Source organism: Mustela putorius, unplaced genomic scaffold (genome assembly GCF_011764305.1).
Source record: "Mustela putorius furo isolate JIRA1106 unplaced genomic scaffold, ASM1176430v1.1 tig00000228_pilon_pilon_pilon, whole genome shotgun sequence".
NCBI classification, from domain to species: domain Eukaryota; kingdom Metazoa; phylum Chordata; class Mammalia; order Carnivora; family Mustelidae; genus Mustela; species Mustela putorius.
The window spans coordinates 22,748,467-22,768,038 of NW_025421322.1; the positions used below are offsets into that span (position 1 = coordinate 22,748,467).

At 46.0% G+C, this 19,572-nt stretch overlaps 1 protein-coding gene across 2 annotated transcripts in view; it reads right to left on the bottom strand.

Annotated features, from left to right (window-relative positions):
• SNTB1 (syntrophin beta 1) overlaps positions 1-18,896 on the bottom strand; it is a 228,559-nt gene extending 209,663 nt beyond the window's left edge. The window contains exon 1 of one of the 2 annotated variants that reach the window (XM_045078083.1): positions 18,019-18,896. In XM_045078083.1, the coding sequence (XP_044934018.1) occupies positions 18,019-18,571 (553 nt within the window). In that variant the 5' untranslated portion in view covers positions 18,572-18,896. The remainder of the gene's footprint in view (positions 1-18,018) is intronic. The other variant, XM_045078084.1, reaches the window with a different exon arrangement.
• Between the last annotated feature and the right edge of the window lie 676 nt (positions 18,897-19,572).

Sequence of the window (19,572 nt, forward strand, 5' to 3'; positions counted from 1 at the left end):
CCGCTGAGCAGGGAAGGAGGGGGGACTCGATCCCAGGACCCTGAGATGAAGACCTGACCTGAAGGCAGACCCTTAACCGAATGAACCACCAAGGCGCCCCTCAAAAAACTTTGTAACTGTGACTAGTTTACAGTGTCTTTCTCGGTGATAAATACATCCCTCAACTTATTTTTAATACAGGTCAAGCACGATTAAAAAACAAACAAACAACTTTTTAAGATGTAGAAAGAAAAAAATCCTGCAGCTGGGTTGAGTTGTGACAATAAGATCCAGGAAATGAAATCTTCTTCCCATGTGTCTTCTTTCCCCTTCGTGGATCAAACTAGAAGAAAAGTGCAAACAGCTGGTGGATTTAGTATGAGAGAAGGGCAACTTCTCCACCAATCAGTAAGAAGCTGGAGAGACTCAGAAGTCCCTTAGACCATACAATGTCCCAAAGCTGGATACAACTCACTGACTTCCAATGGAATGCTGGAAATTTTGGACAAGGGGATCTTGCTCTGTCTAAACTCTCCCCATGGCTCTCAGACCCCCCCGCAGCCCAAGTTAATTCACAGCGGAAGAAACTTCTCAGGCAAAGCTCAAAGGGTAAAGCCCCTTTTTTAAACCAACTGGAGGTCCTCGGCAAAGCCGTGGGTTAAAGAAAGCTATTGGTTGGTTCATCCATTCAACTGGTATTTACTGAGTGTGGCAGTGAGTTCCATGCAATGCTCTGAGCACTGGGAATATAGCTGTGAACAGGGGAGACAAATAAGAAACCAATAAACAATATAGAGTATAGCATATGTGTGTGCATATATATATACATATACACACACACATATAGATACGTATATAAACATGTACTTCGAGGTGCCAGAAAGAAAGCAGGGTAAAAATAAAAGGGGTGGTTGTTAATAAGAATTAGTTTTTATTAGTTTTTTTTTTTTAACAGTTTTATAGCTACAACATCAAGATACCTACTCTTCAATTCTCAGAATTCTTCTACTTCACATCATGTTAGTAATAATAGTTATGAGTAATTCAGTCCATGCTGATTCTGGATTTATGGCCATCTTATTGCTTGCCCTTTGGCCTCATTTCTTAGGGGCTGCTTCTAACTCTGGTCCTTCTAAAATTGGGGATGAGGCACAGTCTTTGGAGAAGGAACCACAGCCTCATTCTGCTGCTCTTTTCTTCTGAGAAGGTCCTGAGAAAGGCCACAGCCACACCTTCTGAGCAGCTCCTTGGTTTACTTTCATCTTTACAAAACCATTTTCAATGATCGACCCGCCGATCAGTCTCTCTCTGCTGACTCCCGGTTTTGTCACTGGTTGGCAGCAAGTCCACGATTTTGAAAGCCATGTAAATAAGGAGCCAGTTCTAGCATGTAGAAACATAGGATGCCCGGTTAAATGGGACCTGCAGGTAAGCAACAAATGTTTTTGAGCCTATGTATGTCCCGTGCAATATTCGGGACATATTTATACTTGGAAAAATGCTCTGTATCCAATAACTGTGTTTCACCCAGGAACCCTGCCTATGAAGACTTTGGGAACTAGATTAATGATCTCAGAAGCATGGATCTCGAGTTCTGGCTCACACAAAAAATAGAGAAACTGCTCCAAAGTAACAGTAACATGGCAAAGCTAACATGCATGAGAGCAAAATTCAGTGGTGCCATATGTATGTCTTGCAGCAACCTCGAACAACCTTTGCCAGTACCTAGCCCTCTCAGCACTGACTCACAGAGAAATCTCTGAACACTTAGTAAACGACAGATGGTCTCATTAGACATTTGACAAAGAGAAAAAACTGTGCTAGGTCTCAATTACTATTTGCTCACTCCCTAAACTCCCTGCCGAATTTTTATGAACTGTATTCCAAAGCCTCCTATGGGAGGTGTAATTTTTTTCCCCCTTTAACGAAGTGCCACCAACTGGGCGGCCTATAGCACAGAAGCAATCTCTCCCAGCTCTGAAGTCAAAGTGTTGGCAGGGTTGGTTCCTCCTGTGGCGGCGAGTCTGTTCCAGGCAGCCTCCAACTTCTGATGGTTTTCTGGCAATCTTTAGAGTTTCTTGGCTTTAGATGTCTGACTTCAGTCTCTGCCTTCAGGCTCCTATGGTATTATCTGTGTGTGATGTCTGTGTCCAAGCTTCCCTCTTTCTAAGGACAGGAGTCTTCTGGGGGCTCACCCTGTTCCAGGGTGACTCCATCCTGACCAACCATATCTGCACTGACCCCATTTCCAGATGCCACATTCTGAGGTATGAGGGGGATGCACTTTAGTGTATGAATCTGGAAGGAACACAGGCAACCTATGAAGGGGGTAAATCTGCAAAAGTGTCAGAAAGACTGGAGAGGGAAGCCAAAACCCAACCAAACACATCTGTACACGAAAACGAACAGGCAGGGTGTGGGAAGTAGGAGGCTCCCAGAGCCCGAGCCCTGACACAAGAATCTGCCCATCACACGCCGGCGGGAAGGGGCTGGTAAGTGGACAGAGGAAAGCTGCTGGCATGGCAAGGATCCTGTCTCCACACAGCCTGGAAGCAGGCAGTGCTAGACAAGAATGACTTCTTCCGGGTCCAGATCAGGCCCTGCCCTGGTTCTGCACAATCATTCCCCACCGTCCCCACTTTCAGGACCCCTCCCTCACTCTATGGTGACACTGACTGTCTGTAACACACCCCTGGCAAAACTGTTCTATGTGTTTCCTGCTGGACATTCCGTCACTACAACTGTATCAGGGAACCTTCTGATTGTCCCAAAGTGTATTTTGCGTGCATGTTTGACATTAGATGCACACAAATAGACATATATGAACACATCTAAAAAAATAAACTAGCTGAGAATGGAATTTTACAAATCAGTGTCTGATATTCCTTCTTTAAATAGTTTCTTCTTGGGGTGCCTTGGTAGCTCAGTGGGTGAAGCATATGCCTTCGTCCAGGTCATGATCTCCAGGTCTTGGGATCAAGTGTCAGGCTCCCTGCTCTGCAGAGAAGTCTGCTTCTCCCTCCCCTTCTGCCTGCCGCTCCCAGGCTCATGAGCTTGCTTGCTCCTTCATAAATAAATAACATCTTTAAAAAAAAAAAAAAAAAGGTTTCTTTTTTCAGATCATTCTTCCAGGCTTTATGGGCTTTTTCTTTTTTTTTTTTTTTTAATTTTTTTAAAAGATTTTATTTATTAATTTGACAGGCAGAGATCACAAGTAAGCAGAGAGACAGGCAGAGAGAGAGGGGGAAGCAGATTCCCCGCTGAGCAGAGAGCCCGATGCGGGGCTTGATCCCAGGACCCTGAGATCATGACCAGAGCCAAAGGCAGAGGCTTTAACCCACTGAGCAACCCAGGCACCCCGGGGTCTTTTCAAAGAATACACAACTTAAGTGAGTTCTTGGAGCAGTTATAAAATTATATTGATTATTTTTCCCTGATAGATATAGATTGATACACATACCATACCAGGAACACAAGGTCTCCTGTTACTTCATTATTACTGAGGTAGAGAGTACATTTTCTGGCAAAATAAGAAATAATGATTCTGATATGAGTTATAGCTCAAAATAAATGTGCCCATATAAAATAAAAAATTTTTAAGTTTTTAAAATATTTGAAAATTAGTAAATCCATTACAAAATTCTATTTTCCAAGTTTTAAGGGGAAGGATCACCTTTGTTACCTTAGGCCCTCTTTCAACTGAGAATTAAAATAATAAAGGCCTATGGCCTGAAGACCCTCTTGAGCAGCTATGGACCCAATACCATGTATGTTATTTTATAGTCAGCAAGTTTCACCAGCCAAAGCTGTTTCTTGCTTTTCCCCAAATCCTGCCATGTTAGGGCCACCACTAATGACCAACATAATTGCCATAAGTGGGCCAATGTTCTTCGGTTCTCCGAGGTTCTAAGACAGAAAAGACCTGATTGATCCCTTCTCTTAGAAACACCGTCTAGTGGGGAAAGACAAACAAACATACTTCAAAGACAGTCAACACACTTTGAACTCTTTATGTACTGAGTTCTGTGTTCCCACATCAGTCCTATAAAGAAAGTACTATTGTCCTCCATGAGAAAATGGAGTTCTAGGCAGGTAAGGCTATTGCCAAGGTCACACAGCTAGTTGGTCCACTTTGCTCACGGCCAGTCCTTATCTAAAAAGGTCAACAGGACCGAAGCTGAGAAACACTACACTCCCCTTCGACTCAATTAATCTAACTTGTGCATCATCAACTTACAGGAACTGCGATCAACTAACAGGGAAGGCAAAACTCCCTATTGACCTCACATTAAAAGAAATTAAAAGATAGGCACAGGTAGCCAGAGCTCTGCTTCGTAAAGTTTCCCAGGGCAGTATATGGCATCTTGATCGTGCCCAGACCAGCCTTTATGAGAGATTTGGGATGGAAGTCTGTCTGGATCTGAGCGCAGTCCATCTTCCACCAGGTTTCCTCTGAACACTTTTAAATTAGGCCACATGGTCCCGCTGGAGCCCGCTGGCATGTATCTCCTCTGCAGTCTGGTCCACACCAGGGAGGCTGCTGGCAGGGAGTGCCTGCAGTTCTCGGCCTGGGGGCATCTTTTGGGCAGGGGAGTACTCGTGACCTCAGGGGGATGCCCAACAGAAGCACCGGAGAGGTATGCCCCCAGCAATAGCCCTTAACAAAAGGATGAGTGGAGAGTGGGTAAGTTTTACCTGTTTCGTCCCACCTCAGGGGGAAATATGCTAAGCTCCAGAGTGACCAAGTGGCCCACTGTGGGGCCATGATGGCCTTGATGGGCTCATTCCCTTTACTATCTCCTGTCCCCACTCTACCACCAGCACTTCCTGGGATCATATCCCAAGTAAACATCTTACCCTGAGATCCTCAAGTCAGTTCCTGCCTCGAGGGGAATACAAAAATGGAGCAAATCTCAGAATAGATTGAAACTATTAAAATAGTTTGAAATAGATGAAACTATTAGATTATGCAGACGTAACACACTGAAAAGCAAAGCAGAGGGAAAGGAACTTGGAGACATCCGAGTCAATACTAGTGGGAAAAAAATCTTCAAAAAACTATTAATACGTTCAGAGAGATCAGCAAAGACGTGGCATCCACAAAACAAGAGGGTGCTGTTAAAAAAATGAGCAATGAGAATAAGAAAATGTTCCTGGAACTCAGTGATATGACAGATGAAATGTTGAAAAAAAAAAGATCAATTTAAGAGTTGCAGATAAAAATCTAGTGATTCTCCACGAAAAAGAACAAAAATAAACAGAAAGGGACAACTGGAGAAACAGCAAGAAGACAGCAACAAAAATCAGTTTATTTTTCTGCACAGTATCAATACAGAGGGTCCGACACCAACCAAAAGAATTTCCATGCACAGAGAGCAAAGAAGAGGGAGGAGGAGAACCGTCAAAGAAATAAAACAAGAAAATGTTCCAGAAATGAAGTGCAAGAGTGTTCAGACCACAGGTCCCAGTCGACTCATTAAATGGCACCTTTAATGTCACAGTTACCTTTTTGATGACATCCTGGGGCTCGAGGAGATACTTTCCAACTCAGTGTTTTTAAGTAGTTAAATCCAAACAATGTACTACATCTTTGTGTCCTAAAAATGTAGCACCTGCTGGACATTATACAACTCCCCAAAAGCTGGAATCCTACCGGATGCTGCCACCCTCATTTCCTATTCCACACTACTTTTTATTTTGTGTGGCACTTGCTTTTGTTTGTTTTGAAATCACGGCAACTGCAAAAAACCAGTTTTGCAAAGATACTGACATCATAAAAGGAATGTAGCAATCTCCTATTGAGTCGCCAGTTAATGATTTTCCCAGTGTCCAAAAGATGTTGCTGTTTTCCCCCAAATTTCAAAATATTCCATGGCCCCCTGGTGAGTTCACTGGGGCACCCTATGGCATATTGGCACACGGTTTGGGAGCCATAGTTTTAGCTCATCTGTGTCCATCCAGGGCTTAGAAAATTGATGAATGAAAACCCCACACCAAGGCCAATCACTAGATGCAACTCAGAATATCAGTGATAAGAAGAATTTAAAATTTCCAGCAAGAAAAAGGAGGCCACACATAAAAGAAAGAGAATGAGACATTTCACTGCAGAAAGACTTCTCACAGAAACTCTGAAAACTGCTGAGGGAAAATGTTCATTCAGACTTTTCACACCCAGAGTGTAAGTCCAGTGAGAGAACCGATTAAAGATATTTTCACCTATTTACCTCCCACACATTCTTTCTCAGGAAGCGACTGGTGAATGTGCTCCAGCAAAAACTAGGGAGTAAACCACAAGTGAAGGGGACAGAGGCTCCATGGAAACAGAGGAGAAAGCTCAGGACAGCCTGAGGAAGATGGCCACGCACCAGACCAAGGGAGAAGTCGTCCGTTGACAGAGCAGGAAAATCAACAGAATGGGGGTGTGATTTGCCATGTAAGAGTGTCTGAAGTTATTCTTAGAAATTTGATAAAGTTTGATAAAGTCTGAAGTTATTCTTAGAAATTTGATAAGTCTAGTACTTCTTTTGGGGAAAAAAAAATTAGGTATATGAAAATGAAGCAAACGGGAAAAAAAGAGAAACTGTTAGAAACTGCAAGAAACTTGATCAAAACTATCCTGTGGCCGGAAAATGAAACAATGTTGACATGATGACAATTTTATAAAAACAGAATGATTTAGTCAATAATGGCTGACCCTGAGAAATGAAGAAGCAGAACATAGGCATATTATATTTGGAATATTAGAATATACTTTATATATGTATATTAGAATTAGAAATATATTCAAATATTCCAAATATTATGTGCCTACCGTGCTAATATATTCTAATAATAATTACTAAATTATTAAGTAAAACCTGTATTCTAACATTCTGGGGGACAATGAAAAAGGTATTGGGCAAGGGTGGGCAAAGGAATGCTATATTATATTTATATTATATATTATATAGCATTACATTATCTTGATTTAGACAAATTCTAAACATGAAGTAAAGAACAGAGGATAGTTTGTGGATACTGCAAGCAAAAAAGAAAAATCATTAAGCTTGATTTTTACTGCAGATAAAAAGCTTTCAGATGAAAGCATCTGAAATGCAGGGTCCCAAATAGCCAAGTAATTACCTATATTTTAAGCTTCACTTTGCTTATGTAACCCCACTGTACAAGTCACCTCTTCTGTAAGCCATTCCTTTGCACACCAGGTATCCTTAGTAGCTTCTGATACTCCCTAAATTCCGCTACAGTATTTACATAACTTATAATTATAGAAATAGTTGTAATTTATATAAATGTTGATTTATTACTCCACACCTGTCTCCCTCTGGAACGTTCGATTTCAGAAGAGGAATTTCATCTCATCCCCCTGCAGATTTTTACTTCAATCTACTGACAAGGTGCCACCTTTCAAACACTACAAGAAAAATTATTTTAATAACTAGTTGTGTAATTATTATACACCATATGTCATCAATCCAACTGTCCTTTCTTTTTTTCAGATTTTATCATTTCTGATTTGAGGAATGTGCCTTAACACTGCTGGAGGCCCAGATGGAAGCTGAGTTCTTGCAGATAGAATTTACAACTACTCCAATCATTCATTAGGGGCCCTCCGCGTCTGAAACCACTTTACATCATCTGCCTACGTCTTTTTTTTTTTTAACTTACACTGACACTGTACATTCAGACCTCAATATTTATTAGAACCAACTTGCAATTCAAAACCTCAGTAGACAATATTTTTCCTTCCTTCTACCAAAACCCAATCTGAGATGTGCGAGTTCCTTTGTTGTCCCTTTCTGGGGGATGGATTTACTTTTCACTTATCCCTGTATTGAAGGGATAGCCCCGACACCGTTAATTCTAAGCAGATATCCTATTAAGACACGCCCATCTTAAACATTATCTTTTCTTTTTCAAGGGCACATGAACAATGATCTGTCTTCCACTGGGTTGTCTCTTGGATTCCATGAAATACAGTATTAAATAAAAAAATAAAAAACCAAAGTATAATGCTGGCTTAGTAACAGTTATGTAAATATTTCACATTTTAACAAAACATAAAAAATGCGAAAAAATATTTCACTTTTCACATTTTAACAAAGGAAATATTGGGTTTTTTTTGGGCTAATAAGATCTCCACATTCCTATAAGTCCTAGACAATTTTTCAAAGAATTCTGAATTTTGCTGTGTAGGTTAAATCTGTACTTGCCCACTTTCCCTTTACAAAACACTTTTCTGCACGTTCCTGCAGATCAGCATTTTAAGACAAAGTTCGCATTTGCCCACCAGAAACCACAGCAGCCTACACTGTGATTTGGCTGATGGAAAACATCTGATGCTGCTAAACGTCATCAATGAAACAGACCCTTGCGGGATCCTAATTCACCTTTACAAGGCAAACTAACTCTCCCGGGGCCATCAGTTGCATCCTTTGGTTCCCAAACATGGCAAATCCCAAACTCTCCTTCGTGTCCCCTAAAAGACGTTCTATCACATATGCTTGACCCCCTCATTTCCCGTCTATGCTTGGATCCTCTATCTGCAAACCGTACTTAGCTAAGCGTGCGACATGACATATTTTAATTAGTAAATATTTAGTGCTTACTATGTTCCAGGCAATGAGCTAACCACTTTCCATCCACAATTGCTCTCCTCCTAACAATGAACCTACTGATTAAGAAATTGAGGCTTGTAAGTAGGTCACTCGCTCAAGCTCACACAGCTAGGCAAGAAGCAGGACGAGAACGTAAGCCCAGTTTGAGCAAATCCAAGGCCCATCCTCTAAACCACAGCATTATACTGCCGTGAGAAGGAAACTGCAAGGAAAAGAACCAAGAGCCGGTCCAAGAACAGGATCTACCAACTATGGTAACACTCAGCAACCGGTCCTCAAATCTGAGATGGAGCTTCCCACATTTATCAATGAGCTACAAACGACGCTTCCAATCACAGGCAGGGGAAGTAGTTTTAAAAAGCACTGAGCCACGGGATGGGTCATCATCTTAATTTCCGTCATAATCTCTACTGAGCGTGAACTTTCCCATCTTGTCTGTCCCACTTTGGAAGCGGGCCTCATCTGCATGGGTCTGTTAGGACACTACTTCGTGGTGTTACATATTTTCTCTGGAGTCGCACTCTGCAGGCCGGAGCTGAAGGCAAGCGATTATTATAGATCAAAGCCAGTGAAGTGGGTAATGAGGTCTGGTATATAAAACATTTGGTATAAATGCAGGGGAAATTCTGGCCTTTCTTTAACATGAACTGCTTTGAAATGCATCATTTGCAATAGAATTCCTAGTAGGCCACTAGCTGCCGGAGAATAATTTCCCTTCACCAAACAGACCACTGGTAGCTTCGGCTAGATGTCTTTCACAAATGTGGAGCTGTGTGCAGTGAGTTATTTTTATTTTTTTATTTTTTTTATTTTTTTTTTTTCAGTGAGTTATTTTTAAAACACACTCCAAGGGGTGAGTGCTACAACGCACCACGGAACGTGAAAAGCATTTCCCTCCACAGCAGAAACATGAAACTGAAGGACAGTCCTGATCCACTTCACATAAGGAATATGGTCTGAATTTTCAGGCTGATACATCAGCTTTAAAAAAAAAAAAAAAAAGAATTAAAATATCTAAGCAGACAGTTTTCATCTCCCTAGGTGGAAAGTGTTCTTACATATTCAGACTTGTAGGTCCCTGAGCCACAGGGGGGCAGAGGAAAGGTGGTTATAAATACAACATTAAAAGGATAATTACATTTTCCAATAACTTTTTTAAAAATCATGTCTGGCTCCTCTTTTGCCTTTCAAGACCGGTCTATGTTAAGTAAGCGCGTCCCTGGCTATAAAGTGGCTTCTGTATTCTTCGCTACAGCCCCGGATGGAGTTTTCATTATCGACGCTAAAAGTGGATCCTTACCACAGTCCAACGGCTCGAGGGCTGGAGGATGGGCGTCATCAGAAAAGGTCAGCAGGTCCCCAAAGTACTTTCCCTCTTCCCTCTTTGAGCAAATCCAAGGCCCATCCTCTAAGCCACAGCATTATACTGCCGTGAGAAGGAAACTGCCAGGAAAAGAACCAAGAGCCGGCCCAAGAACAGGAGCTTGCTGTCATTCCTTCCTCTTCTCCCTCCCTTAGCCCCCACTCACTCTCTTCCCCTTCTTCCTCCCTTCTGTCCTTCTATTCTTTTCCTTCCCAAGACATTTTCCCATCAGCCTAATACATTGCCGCGTACTATGCCACACAGGCTGGGGTAAAAAAAAAAAAAAATCACACCCTTTCTATGATGAATCTCAAGAAATTCACCGTCAGCCTCAAATGCCCCACCTCCTCAGTAACTGTCAACTCCCCAAAATCAAGAGGCCATGCCTTACACCTGTCAGACTTCCTTTCGTCCACTGTACAACGTCTTGACACGATGTCTCGTGCAGTAGTTAGAGCCTGGCGGGTGGGAGAGAATCCGATGTCCAGCTCCCCCATTCACAAGGTAACCTTGGACCAGTCCCCTCATCTCTGACTTCCATTTTCCTCCTCTACAAAAAGGGGGGCTCATTCCCCCAGCCCAATCACCCACAGAGGGTTGACCTGGTGACAAAATCACAATGTGCTGGAAGCCACTTTTACAAACCTAAGCCCCGTGGCGGAGGGGGCTCCTTCCTAAGCACAAGTCAGGGTCGAGCGTCTGAACCCCGGGCTGCTGTGGGCCCGTGAGGCTGGGTCACCTCAAGAGAGCCTCGCCTACCTTGCACTTCTTGAAATGTGAAACTCAGCATGACATTTCCCTGCCTCGCACACTTCACCCAGAGAAGGAAATCTAACTCTGTAACAAGCAAGGCCTAGAAGCCGCAGTTCCTGCTCAGTTCTCCGGTCTTTTTTTTCCATTCTCACCCTTTAGCAAGGCCAGAAGGCCACACTCCCCCCACCTCTACCCACACGGAGCTACAGCTGAGAGCCAAGCTCTCTGTCGGGCTGCCCTGAGACCTTTGCCTTCCACAGTCCTGTCCAAGAATGGGCCAGATGCCCTTCCGAGGCTCCCACTGCATCCCATAACGCCTGTGATGTAGCACTTTCCCCTGCATCCTGCAGCTGCCTGTATGGGACTTATCTGAGTTGGTCACTGTGATATTGTCCGTCATGCACAAGCTCTAGTGGTATATGGCACACAGAGGACACTCAGTAAGTTACCTGTTAGGCAAATGAATGAATGAATGAATGAATGAGGAACTCCTCTGCCACGTGACAGGACAGGACTGTTTACCATGGTGGAGGACATTCCTGAAGAGCTACCTGGGAACTCTGTACCATTACCATTTCAGCAAACCAGATGCAATATGCAGAAACATGCCCCCTTCCGCCACCCCCAACATGCACACCTCCTAGTCTCCAGATCCCAACCATAGGTTACCTTGCCTGGCAAAGAGGAAGGAGGGCTGCAAAGTGAATTCAGGTTGCTAATCAGGTAAGTTATAGTTTAAAATATATATATTTTTTAAGATTTTATTTATTTATTTGACAGAGAGCAATCACAAGTAGGCAGAGAGGCAGGCAGAGAGAGAGGAGGAAGCAGGCTCCCCGTTGAGCAGAGAGCCCGATGCGGGGCTCGATCCCAGGACCCTGAGATCATGACCTGAGCTGAAGGCAGAGGCTTAACCCACTGAGCCACCCAGACACCCTAAAATAGATTTTAAGAAGGGAAATTATCCTGGACTATCTATGTATGACTGAAGTCATCACAAACAAGTCCTTAACAATGCAAGGAGGCAGAATAAAGTTTGAAGTGGTATCTTTTTTTAAGATTTTATTTATATATTTGAGAGAGAGAGAGAGAGAGAGAACGAGTGGTGGGGAGGGGCAGGGGGTGGAGAGAGAGAGAGAGAAGCAGACTCCTTGCTGGGCAGGAAGCCCCAATGTGGGACTCGATCCCAGGACCTGGAGATTGTGACCTGAGCTGAAGGCAGATGTTTAACCAACTGAGCCACCCAGGCATGCTGGCTAGAGTATTTTGATGTGGGAAAGACTCAAGCTGCCACCACAGGCTAAAAATGTAAGGAAGTCAGGAGCCAAAGCACCTGAGTGGTCTCTAGAAGCTTGTGGAAAAAGCAAGGTGACAGATTCTCTCTTAGGGGCTCCAGAAAGGAATACAGCACTATAAACACCTCGAAGTTAGCTCAGTGAGATCTGCATCACACTTTTGACTCTAAAAAACTGTAAAATAATAAATTTGTGTTTTAATTTACTAAGGTTTTGGGTAATTTGTTAGAGCAGCAATAGAAAACAAATACAGTAGACAAGAAAGCAAGAAGACCTGAATTGGACAAATCATGGGACCTCTTGGAGCTTCACTCTAATCAACAAACCAGGGATATGCGTCCCTAACCTGCTTCTCACATAAGGCTGTTCGTGAGGCTTCAAAGCGATAAATCTGTGTTTGAATTTCAGCATTGGAACTTATTCTCTGTGTTTTTTTGGCAAGTGACTTTGGTGATCTGTGCCTCAGTCTTCTCATCTGGAAATAGTTTTGGTGACTGTGAGAATCCAATGATTTAGTCCACGTAAAGCATTTAGAAAAGCATCTCCTGTGATGCAAGGAATATATAAATGTTAGCTTTTATTACATATGTAAAGAGTCTGGAAAACGGTAGGCACCACAGGGTCCTGCAGAGGATATGGTCCGATACCCCCAGGGGATGCCTGCCTAAAACCACAGACAGTACTACTGACCCCTATATATACTACGGTTTTTTCCTATGCAAACATAACTATGGTAAGGTTTAATTTATGAAACAGGCAGTAATAATAAGTTAGTTAGCACCGACAATAACCAATAAAATAGCACAATTACAACAATATATTGTCATAAAAGTTCTGTGACTGTGGCCTGTCTCTCAAAATATCTTACTGTCCTGTACTGGCCCTTCCCATGATGAGGGCAGATGCTAAGAGGCCTAGGTGAGGAGGTGAAGCCGGGGGAGTGACGCAGGCACTGTGACAGAGCATTAGGCTACGGTGACCTTCTGAGAATTTCTCAGAGTGGGGATTGTCTGCTTTCCAGGCTGTGGTGAACCTCGGGAAACTGAAACCGTGGAAGAGCAAAACCCCATATAACGAGGACTACTATATAGAGGGGCAAAGCCAAATCAGCGTTCCTTTTCTTAAAGATCTATTTATTTATTTGAGAGAGAGAAAGAGAGCACGCATGCGTGCAAGAGCGGGTAGGGCAGAGGGAGAGGGAGAGAGAATCTGAAGCAGGCTCCTTGCGGAGCACAAAGCCTGACACAGGGCTCAAGGTCATGACCCTGAGATCACAACCGAGCTGAAAACCAAGAGGTGAAGGCTTAACTGACCGTACCACCCAGGTGCCCCCAGAATCAGCGTTCTTATAGAATACTGGCTCATCAGGAGAGTGGAGGGTCGGGGCGCCTGGGTGCCTCCATGGGTCAAAGCCTCTGCCTTCGGCTCAGGTCATGATCCCAGAGTCCTGGGATCAAGCCCACGTCTGAGGGGGGAGCCTGCTTCTCCTTCTCCCTCTGCCTGCCACTCCCTCTGCTTGTGCTCTCTCTCTCCCTCTCTTTCTCACTGCCAAATAAATAAAATCTTTGGGGGGAAAACAAAAGGGTGTTGGGTCTGAATTTATAGGATATAAAGTGAAATAAGGTTTAGCAATGGCTTAACTTAGCTTCCTAGCTTCCCAATGAAGAAAATCAAGGCCCAACAAGAAAAAGCATCTTGTGAAAAGAGTAACCGCTAGTTAAAATGTAAGCACCCGAGTTTCAAGACTCTAAATTCCACAGTTCTTGGATATTCTTTAATAATCCGTACATCCCAGGGGCGCCAGGGTGGCTCCAGCTCATGCTCTCTCTCTCAAAAAATAAGTAAATCTTTTAAAAAAAGATCCTGTATCTTAAGTAAACTAAGATTCTCTAAAATGCAAGTTCTTGTCCAGTCCTGAGATTTCATGCCAACCAAACCACTGCCTCTGCCGTGCGCCACATCTCCCTGCCCTGCCGTCCCTACTTCTACTACTAAGGAACTGACTGTGCAAGTGACATTTTAGATGATCTCAGCAGCCAGGCATTCCTGGGAGCAGTGCTGGGGGAGGAGCTTTGATGGACAGGGTTCCTGTCAACAAGAGTCTCTGACCTTCTCCATTGAATTTCTACTTCTTCTGGTCCAGCTCCCTAGGATACCTTCTGGACCCAGATAAGATTCTTTTCACCACCCACTCCCACCTTCCCTATCCCACTATGAGTCTTCCAGAACATTCTGCACTTTCCAATCTGGACAAAGTTATGGAGAAACTAACCTTATTGTAGTTTCAGTTACTAAAATGTTGAAAGATTCCAAATTACTATTTCGCTATCAATCTAAGGGCAAAAAAACCCGCATCCCACCCCTAACTCAGAACTACCAGGACATTTCTGCAGCTGTGCCCAGCTCCACTTCACAGGGGGCCATTCACTCCGTGTCTGTGTACACCGTGTCCCCTGCTGGTATGGGCTTCCATATCTCCATGGCTGAATGCAGGATCCCTGGCCCTACTCCCGCAAACGGGAAGTGAGTTCATAACGTGAAGACATCTGGTCTTAACTCTGATGACTATCTGGTGAAACACTGACTTCACTAGCACAGTATATTCACACTTTATTTTCAGCTTGAATTACAATGTAATCTCCTTGCAGGCCAGGTGTTCAAATGACAGAGACCCTGCCTCTTTGCAAAACAGCCCCCAATGTGGCAGCAGCTCCCTTTTTTAGGGAGCCAGGCACTCGGTGCCTTAAGGTTTTTAGACTCAATCCTCTTCCCTGTTCCTCCCTTTTGCGCAGCCCACACAATTGCTTCTCCTGCTCAAGGCTGTCTCGAGCATTTCAGCATATTTGAGAAATGGGGAAGAACATCCTGAGCGCAAGAACTGAAGAATCTTCAACTGCGTTAAGTACATAGTTGAAGGAGAAGCTCCGAGTGTCAGTTTCACCCAGAAGTTACAAGGATGAGCTTTGAAGTCTGATAGACCTGGAAGCCTCCTCCCTGTGTTACTTTAAGCAAATAACCCACTGTCTATAATCTTGTTTCCTCATCCGTAAAAGGAACAACAGTACTGGCCTCACAGAGTTACAAAAAGTGTAAGGAACAAATGCAAGTAAAGCCCGGCACATAGAAACGCTCAAGAAATGTTAGCTGTTGCCATGATTCCCTTCCCACAGAGGAATGGTCTCCTAACATTACAGTTACGTAATAATAATAATAATAATAAAAAGTATACTAAAAATAAGAACTATAAACCCTAGCACAGTATGAGGAATGGACTATCCCTTGGGAGGGACAATTTCAGCTTCGTTTCATGTAATTATAACTAATCATAGCAGCCATTTGATGCATGTTTTTTTTTCTTTTACTCTCAGATTCTCTTCCATAGAGCGGCCCTGAAAAGCAGGAATGTCCAGCCGAGTTTTCTTACTGCCATTTTTCAGGAGACACTAAGGCTCAACGCGGTTCAGATAACTCTGTGAGAGACTGGAACTAGAAGGCAGGCTTTGAAACTTGCTCTTCAGCTTTTCATTTCAGGGTGTTCCATGAGCAGTGGTGCTGATTCTCCACTAGAGGGCGCATGTCATGGAATGGGGTGTGTTGGCTGCCCGCTGGCCCAAAAAAAAAAAAAACAACAACAAAAAAAACAAAACCAAAAAACCCACCAAATCCGCTCCAGAACAAAAACAACAACAACAAAACAAAAAACAAAACAAGACCAGTCTAAGTTAAAAAACTGCATTTTCCATATAAACATATCTTTAAAACATCTCCCTAAGCCTCCTGTCCCAGCTGATTACATCTGCAAAGCCACTCCTATGTAGAAATTCAGCCATTGAGATTGCACTTCAGAATACAGGCAAGAAGGTATGTGATTTTAAAAAGCCCTTCCGGTGGTTCTGATATGCCCCTTCAGTTGGGAATCCATGTATTAAGCTACAAAAGAGATGTGTGATACTGGCTTTCATGGTCTATGATCTCTCCTACTGCATTTAGAACCAACACTGGAACTCAGAACAAGAGACACTGTTTCAAGGAGGGCCTCTGTTTGCTTCTCTAGATTGCAGTTGATCTCTGAAAACACAGGCTGGGGTAAGGGCTAAGACTGCTGCCCCAAGCCCAGGTGGTTCACGTCTAGGAGACTCAAAGGGCTTCCCCCAGAGGTCCTGTCTGCAACACAGCACGACCTGTTGCAAGAATGTCACATTAGAGGCTTTTACAACACTCACTCTTCAGTTGCTGCATCTCTAAAGTCACATAACTGATTCTTTTTCTTTATTTTCAACTGCAGGGAATCACCTTACCTTCCTCTTTTTGAGAGGTATTTTTTATCTCTTTGCTAAGTCATTATTCATTAAATTGAAACCAAGGAAAAGAAAAGACATAATGAAGGGCAGTGCCTTGAAACAGAACTGACCTGTTTTTTGTCTCCTGGTCCCCTGATAGTTTATAGTAAACACTGCAAGCTAAGCAGGTGGCCCAGCGGTTTACACTCCAAACTACACTTGCCCCAGATCCCACCTGCCCCTGTCACACAAACCAACACACACTTAAGTCATGAAAACTTTTTTTCTGTTTACTTATGTTAATCATCAAGCCAAAGCAAATGGCCTTCCAGTTTCTGGATCCAGGGTAGCAATTAAATATGAAGACATCACAAATCCTCTAGGTAAATAAAGGTGTGTGTGTGTTGGGGGGGGTGCCCTCTGTATTCTCAGCAGGAGGCAGACACCATGTGTTGCATCAGCTGTCACATGTAACAAAGCTGGTTTCCCAACTTTGAACTTTCTCAGTTTCACACACCAGCACCACATCTGGTAAGCAGGAAATTGACCTAAGTCCTTAATTTAGGATTTAAATCAACTACCAGTTTACAAGATCTGAGTTGAAACACTCTTGTTTCCATGGCTATGGGTTCATTGATTTGTTCACTCAGGACGCAAATCAACTCAGGGGAAATGAACTCTAACTAAATAAAAGACCCCAGACATCTCCACCTACAGTGAGGGGAAGCTGAATAAATAGACAAAAATAATTACATGATATTTGTACTGACTGAGGTTTGTACAAATTAAGTTATGGGCCAGGGAGGCAGATATCAAGTAAGAAATACAGATGAGGTGGGAAACGAAGAGTGATTATCCACTTAATACCTTACTGCCTTTCTGCACATAACCGCAAAAGGATACAAAACCAGGGTTACTTGTTCTCTCCACTTGAAAAATTAGGAGGGTATGCACACAGGATCTCAAAGTCCATTCTTAGAAGCCTCACACTCAGGGTAAACTGTTTACAAATGCGAAACTGTTTCCACCCCACTAGGGAAAAATCCCGGGAAAAGGCAGGCAGAAAAACTGCCTCAGCAACCCTCCACCCAGAGCAGCCTGGAATCCAGACTGACCGGCCAAACACCTGGCACCGAAAGGGAACTTCTGCGTAAAGCTGCAAAATACTTCCCAGCTCAGGGCACAACTCGCCAGCATAACCCCGGGTTCCAATCCGAGAGGAGGAAAGTCCAGAAGGATAATGGGCTTTTAGCGTTCAAACAGGGCCACTTCTGACTTCTTTAGGACTGAACCTTCTTAAATGGATTGCCCAGGCTTCTGAGAACATGGTGCCCAAGCGGAAAACTAAGAGAGTTGCGGTTTTTCAGGGAGCCTTCACCGCAGCGCGGACGGCTGCCGTTCCTCACCAGTGCCACGTTCCGGTCCGTACGCTACCCTCGGATTATCCGCGGGTAAAAATGACGCACGGTGCCCTAAGCATCTGACCCTGCGCCTGCCACGTAGCTCAAGAAACCCAGCTCGCCGAGCCTCTGCACACACCCGTGCTGGGTCCAAGCCCGCAGCGACTCTAGGGTAGGGACAAGTGGCCCCCCAGGTGGGTTAAAGTTGTCCCAACTCCCCGCCACCGCCCCCCACGCAGGGCCCCGGGGCGGTGCCGGCACCTGGGTAAGCGTGAGCGTGCGGTGGGAGGGTGAGGGGGTGTGTGCGCGGCCCGCGCGGCGTTAACCCCTTACCTTCCAGCAGCACCTCCTTGCCCGCGCGCTTGAGCGCCTGCACCGCCTCGTCGTGGGTGGCGTCCCGCAGGTCGGCCCCGTTCACGGACAGGATGGCGTCGCCCACGTACAGGGCTTGGGTCTGGTCCGCCGCCAGCCCCTTGAAGATCTTGCTGATGAGGATGGGCATCTTGTTCTCCTTGCCCCCCTTGATGCTGATGCCCAGCCCGCCCAGCTCCTGCTTCAGCACCTTCACGCCGCGCTTCTGGTTGGAGATGGACTCGGGCACCTGCTCCGGCAGGTCGGTGAAGGCGGTGCGGACCCCGGCGGGCGAGTCCGGGGGCTGCGCGCCGCCGGCGCCCCTGCAGAACGAGCCATTGGTGGCGGTGCCGATGCCGTTGTACGCCGCGGCGCCCTCCTCGCAGCTCAGAACCAGGGCGTCCTCGCTCAAGTTCACCAGAACTTTGTGCCAGCGATCCCGCACCAAAACTTCCAGCAGCCCGCTCCGCTGCGCCCGGCCGCCTCCCCCGCCGCTCGGCCCCGCCGCCGCCGCCGCCGCCGCCGCTACCGCCATCTTTCCGGCATTCTTAAAATGCCATGTGATTGCCAAAGGGGGGAAAAGTGGGGAAGGGCTGCGGGGGAGGCCGCGGGCCCGGGGAGCGGGGAGCGCGCGCCCCGCAGGGAGGAGGCCGGGCGCGGGACGCAGCTCCGGGAGTTCGCACGCGCGCTCGGCGCGAGTTGGCCGACGCAGCCCGGCCCGTTCCCCCTCGCCTGAGGGGTGGAGCGACCTAAAAGAAGGACAGACAGACTCAGGGGAGGGGAGAGGGAAAAAAAAAAAAAAGCAAGCCCGGCGCCAGTTGCAAAAGCCCAAACCGAGGGGAGCCGCGCCGCAGCTCGGCGCGGGGAGGGCGGGGAGGAGGAGGCGCGCCCGCGGGGCGGGGCGGGGCGGGGCGGGGCGGGGCGGGGCGGGGCGGGGCGGGGCCCGCGGCCGGGCGGCCGCTCACCTGTTCCAGCCGCCGCAGCCCCGGCGCTCCCGCTGCCTCGCCGCTCGCCGGCTCAGACCCCCGCCGCCGCGCTCCCGGGAGCCCACGGCGCGGCAGAGACGGCTTCCTCGCGCCCGCTGCCCTCCCCAGCGCGGCCCTCTCCTCTCGAGCCTTCCTTCTCCGCCGGCGCCCACACCGCTCCCTTGCTGGGACCGCTCCTCCTGCCTGGGTCCCCTCCCTCGACGCCCCTACCCCTTCCCTTTCACTCTCCCCCAACCCCGCTGGATTGTCCCTCAGACCTAACCCCCCAGCTCTGTCTGTATCCCTCTCCTCACGCTGACTTCCCCCACCCGAGGCTTGGCTTCTCCTGCTGAGTTCTTACCTGTCTGTCCCTCGCGGGAGAACTGCCAGGTAGACTCAGACCGAGGCCCCGGGTTGTCCTGAGAACCCAGCGTTTAACGTCAGCATAACCCGAGTGCCCACCGGAAACTTCCTCTCTTTAAACGCAGGACATCTTTCTGCCGCATCTCTGGACAGGTCCGTGCTGGTCGGGCTTTTCAGCAGGTCACTGTCTGTCCCAGGCCCCAGGAAC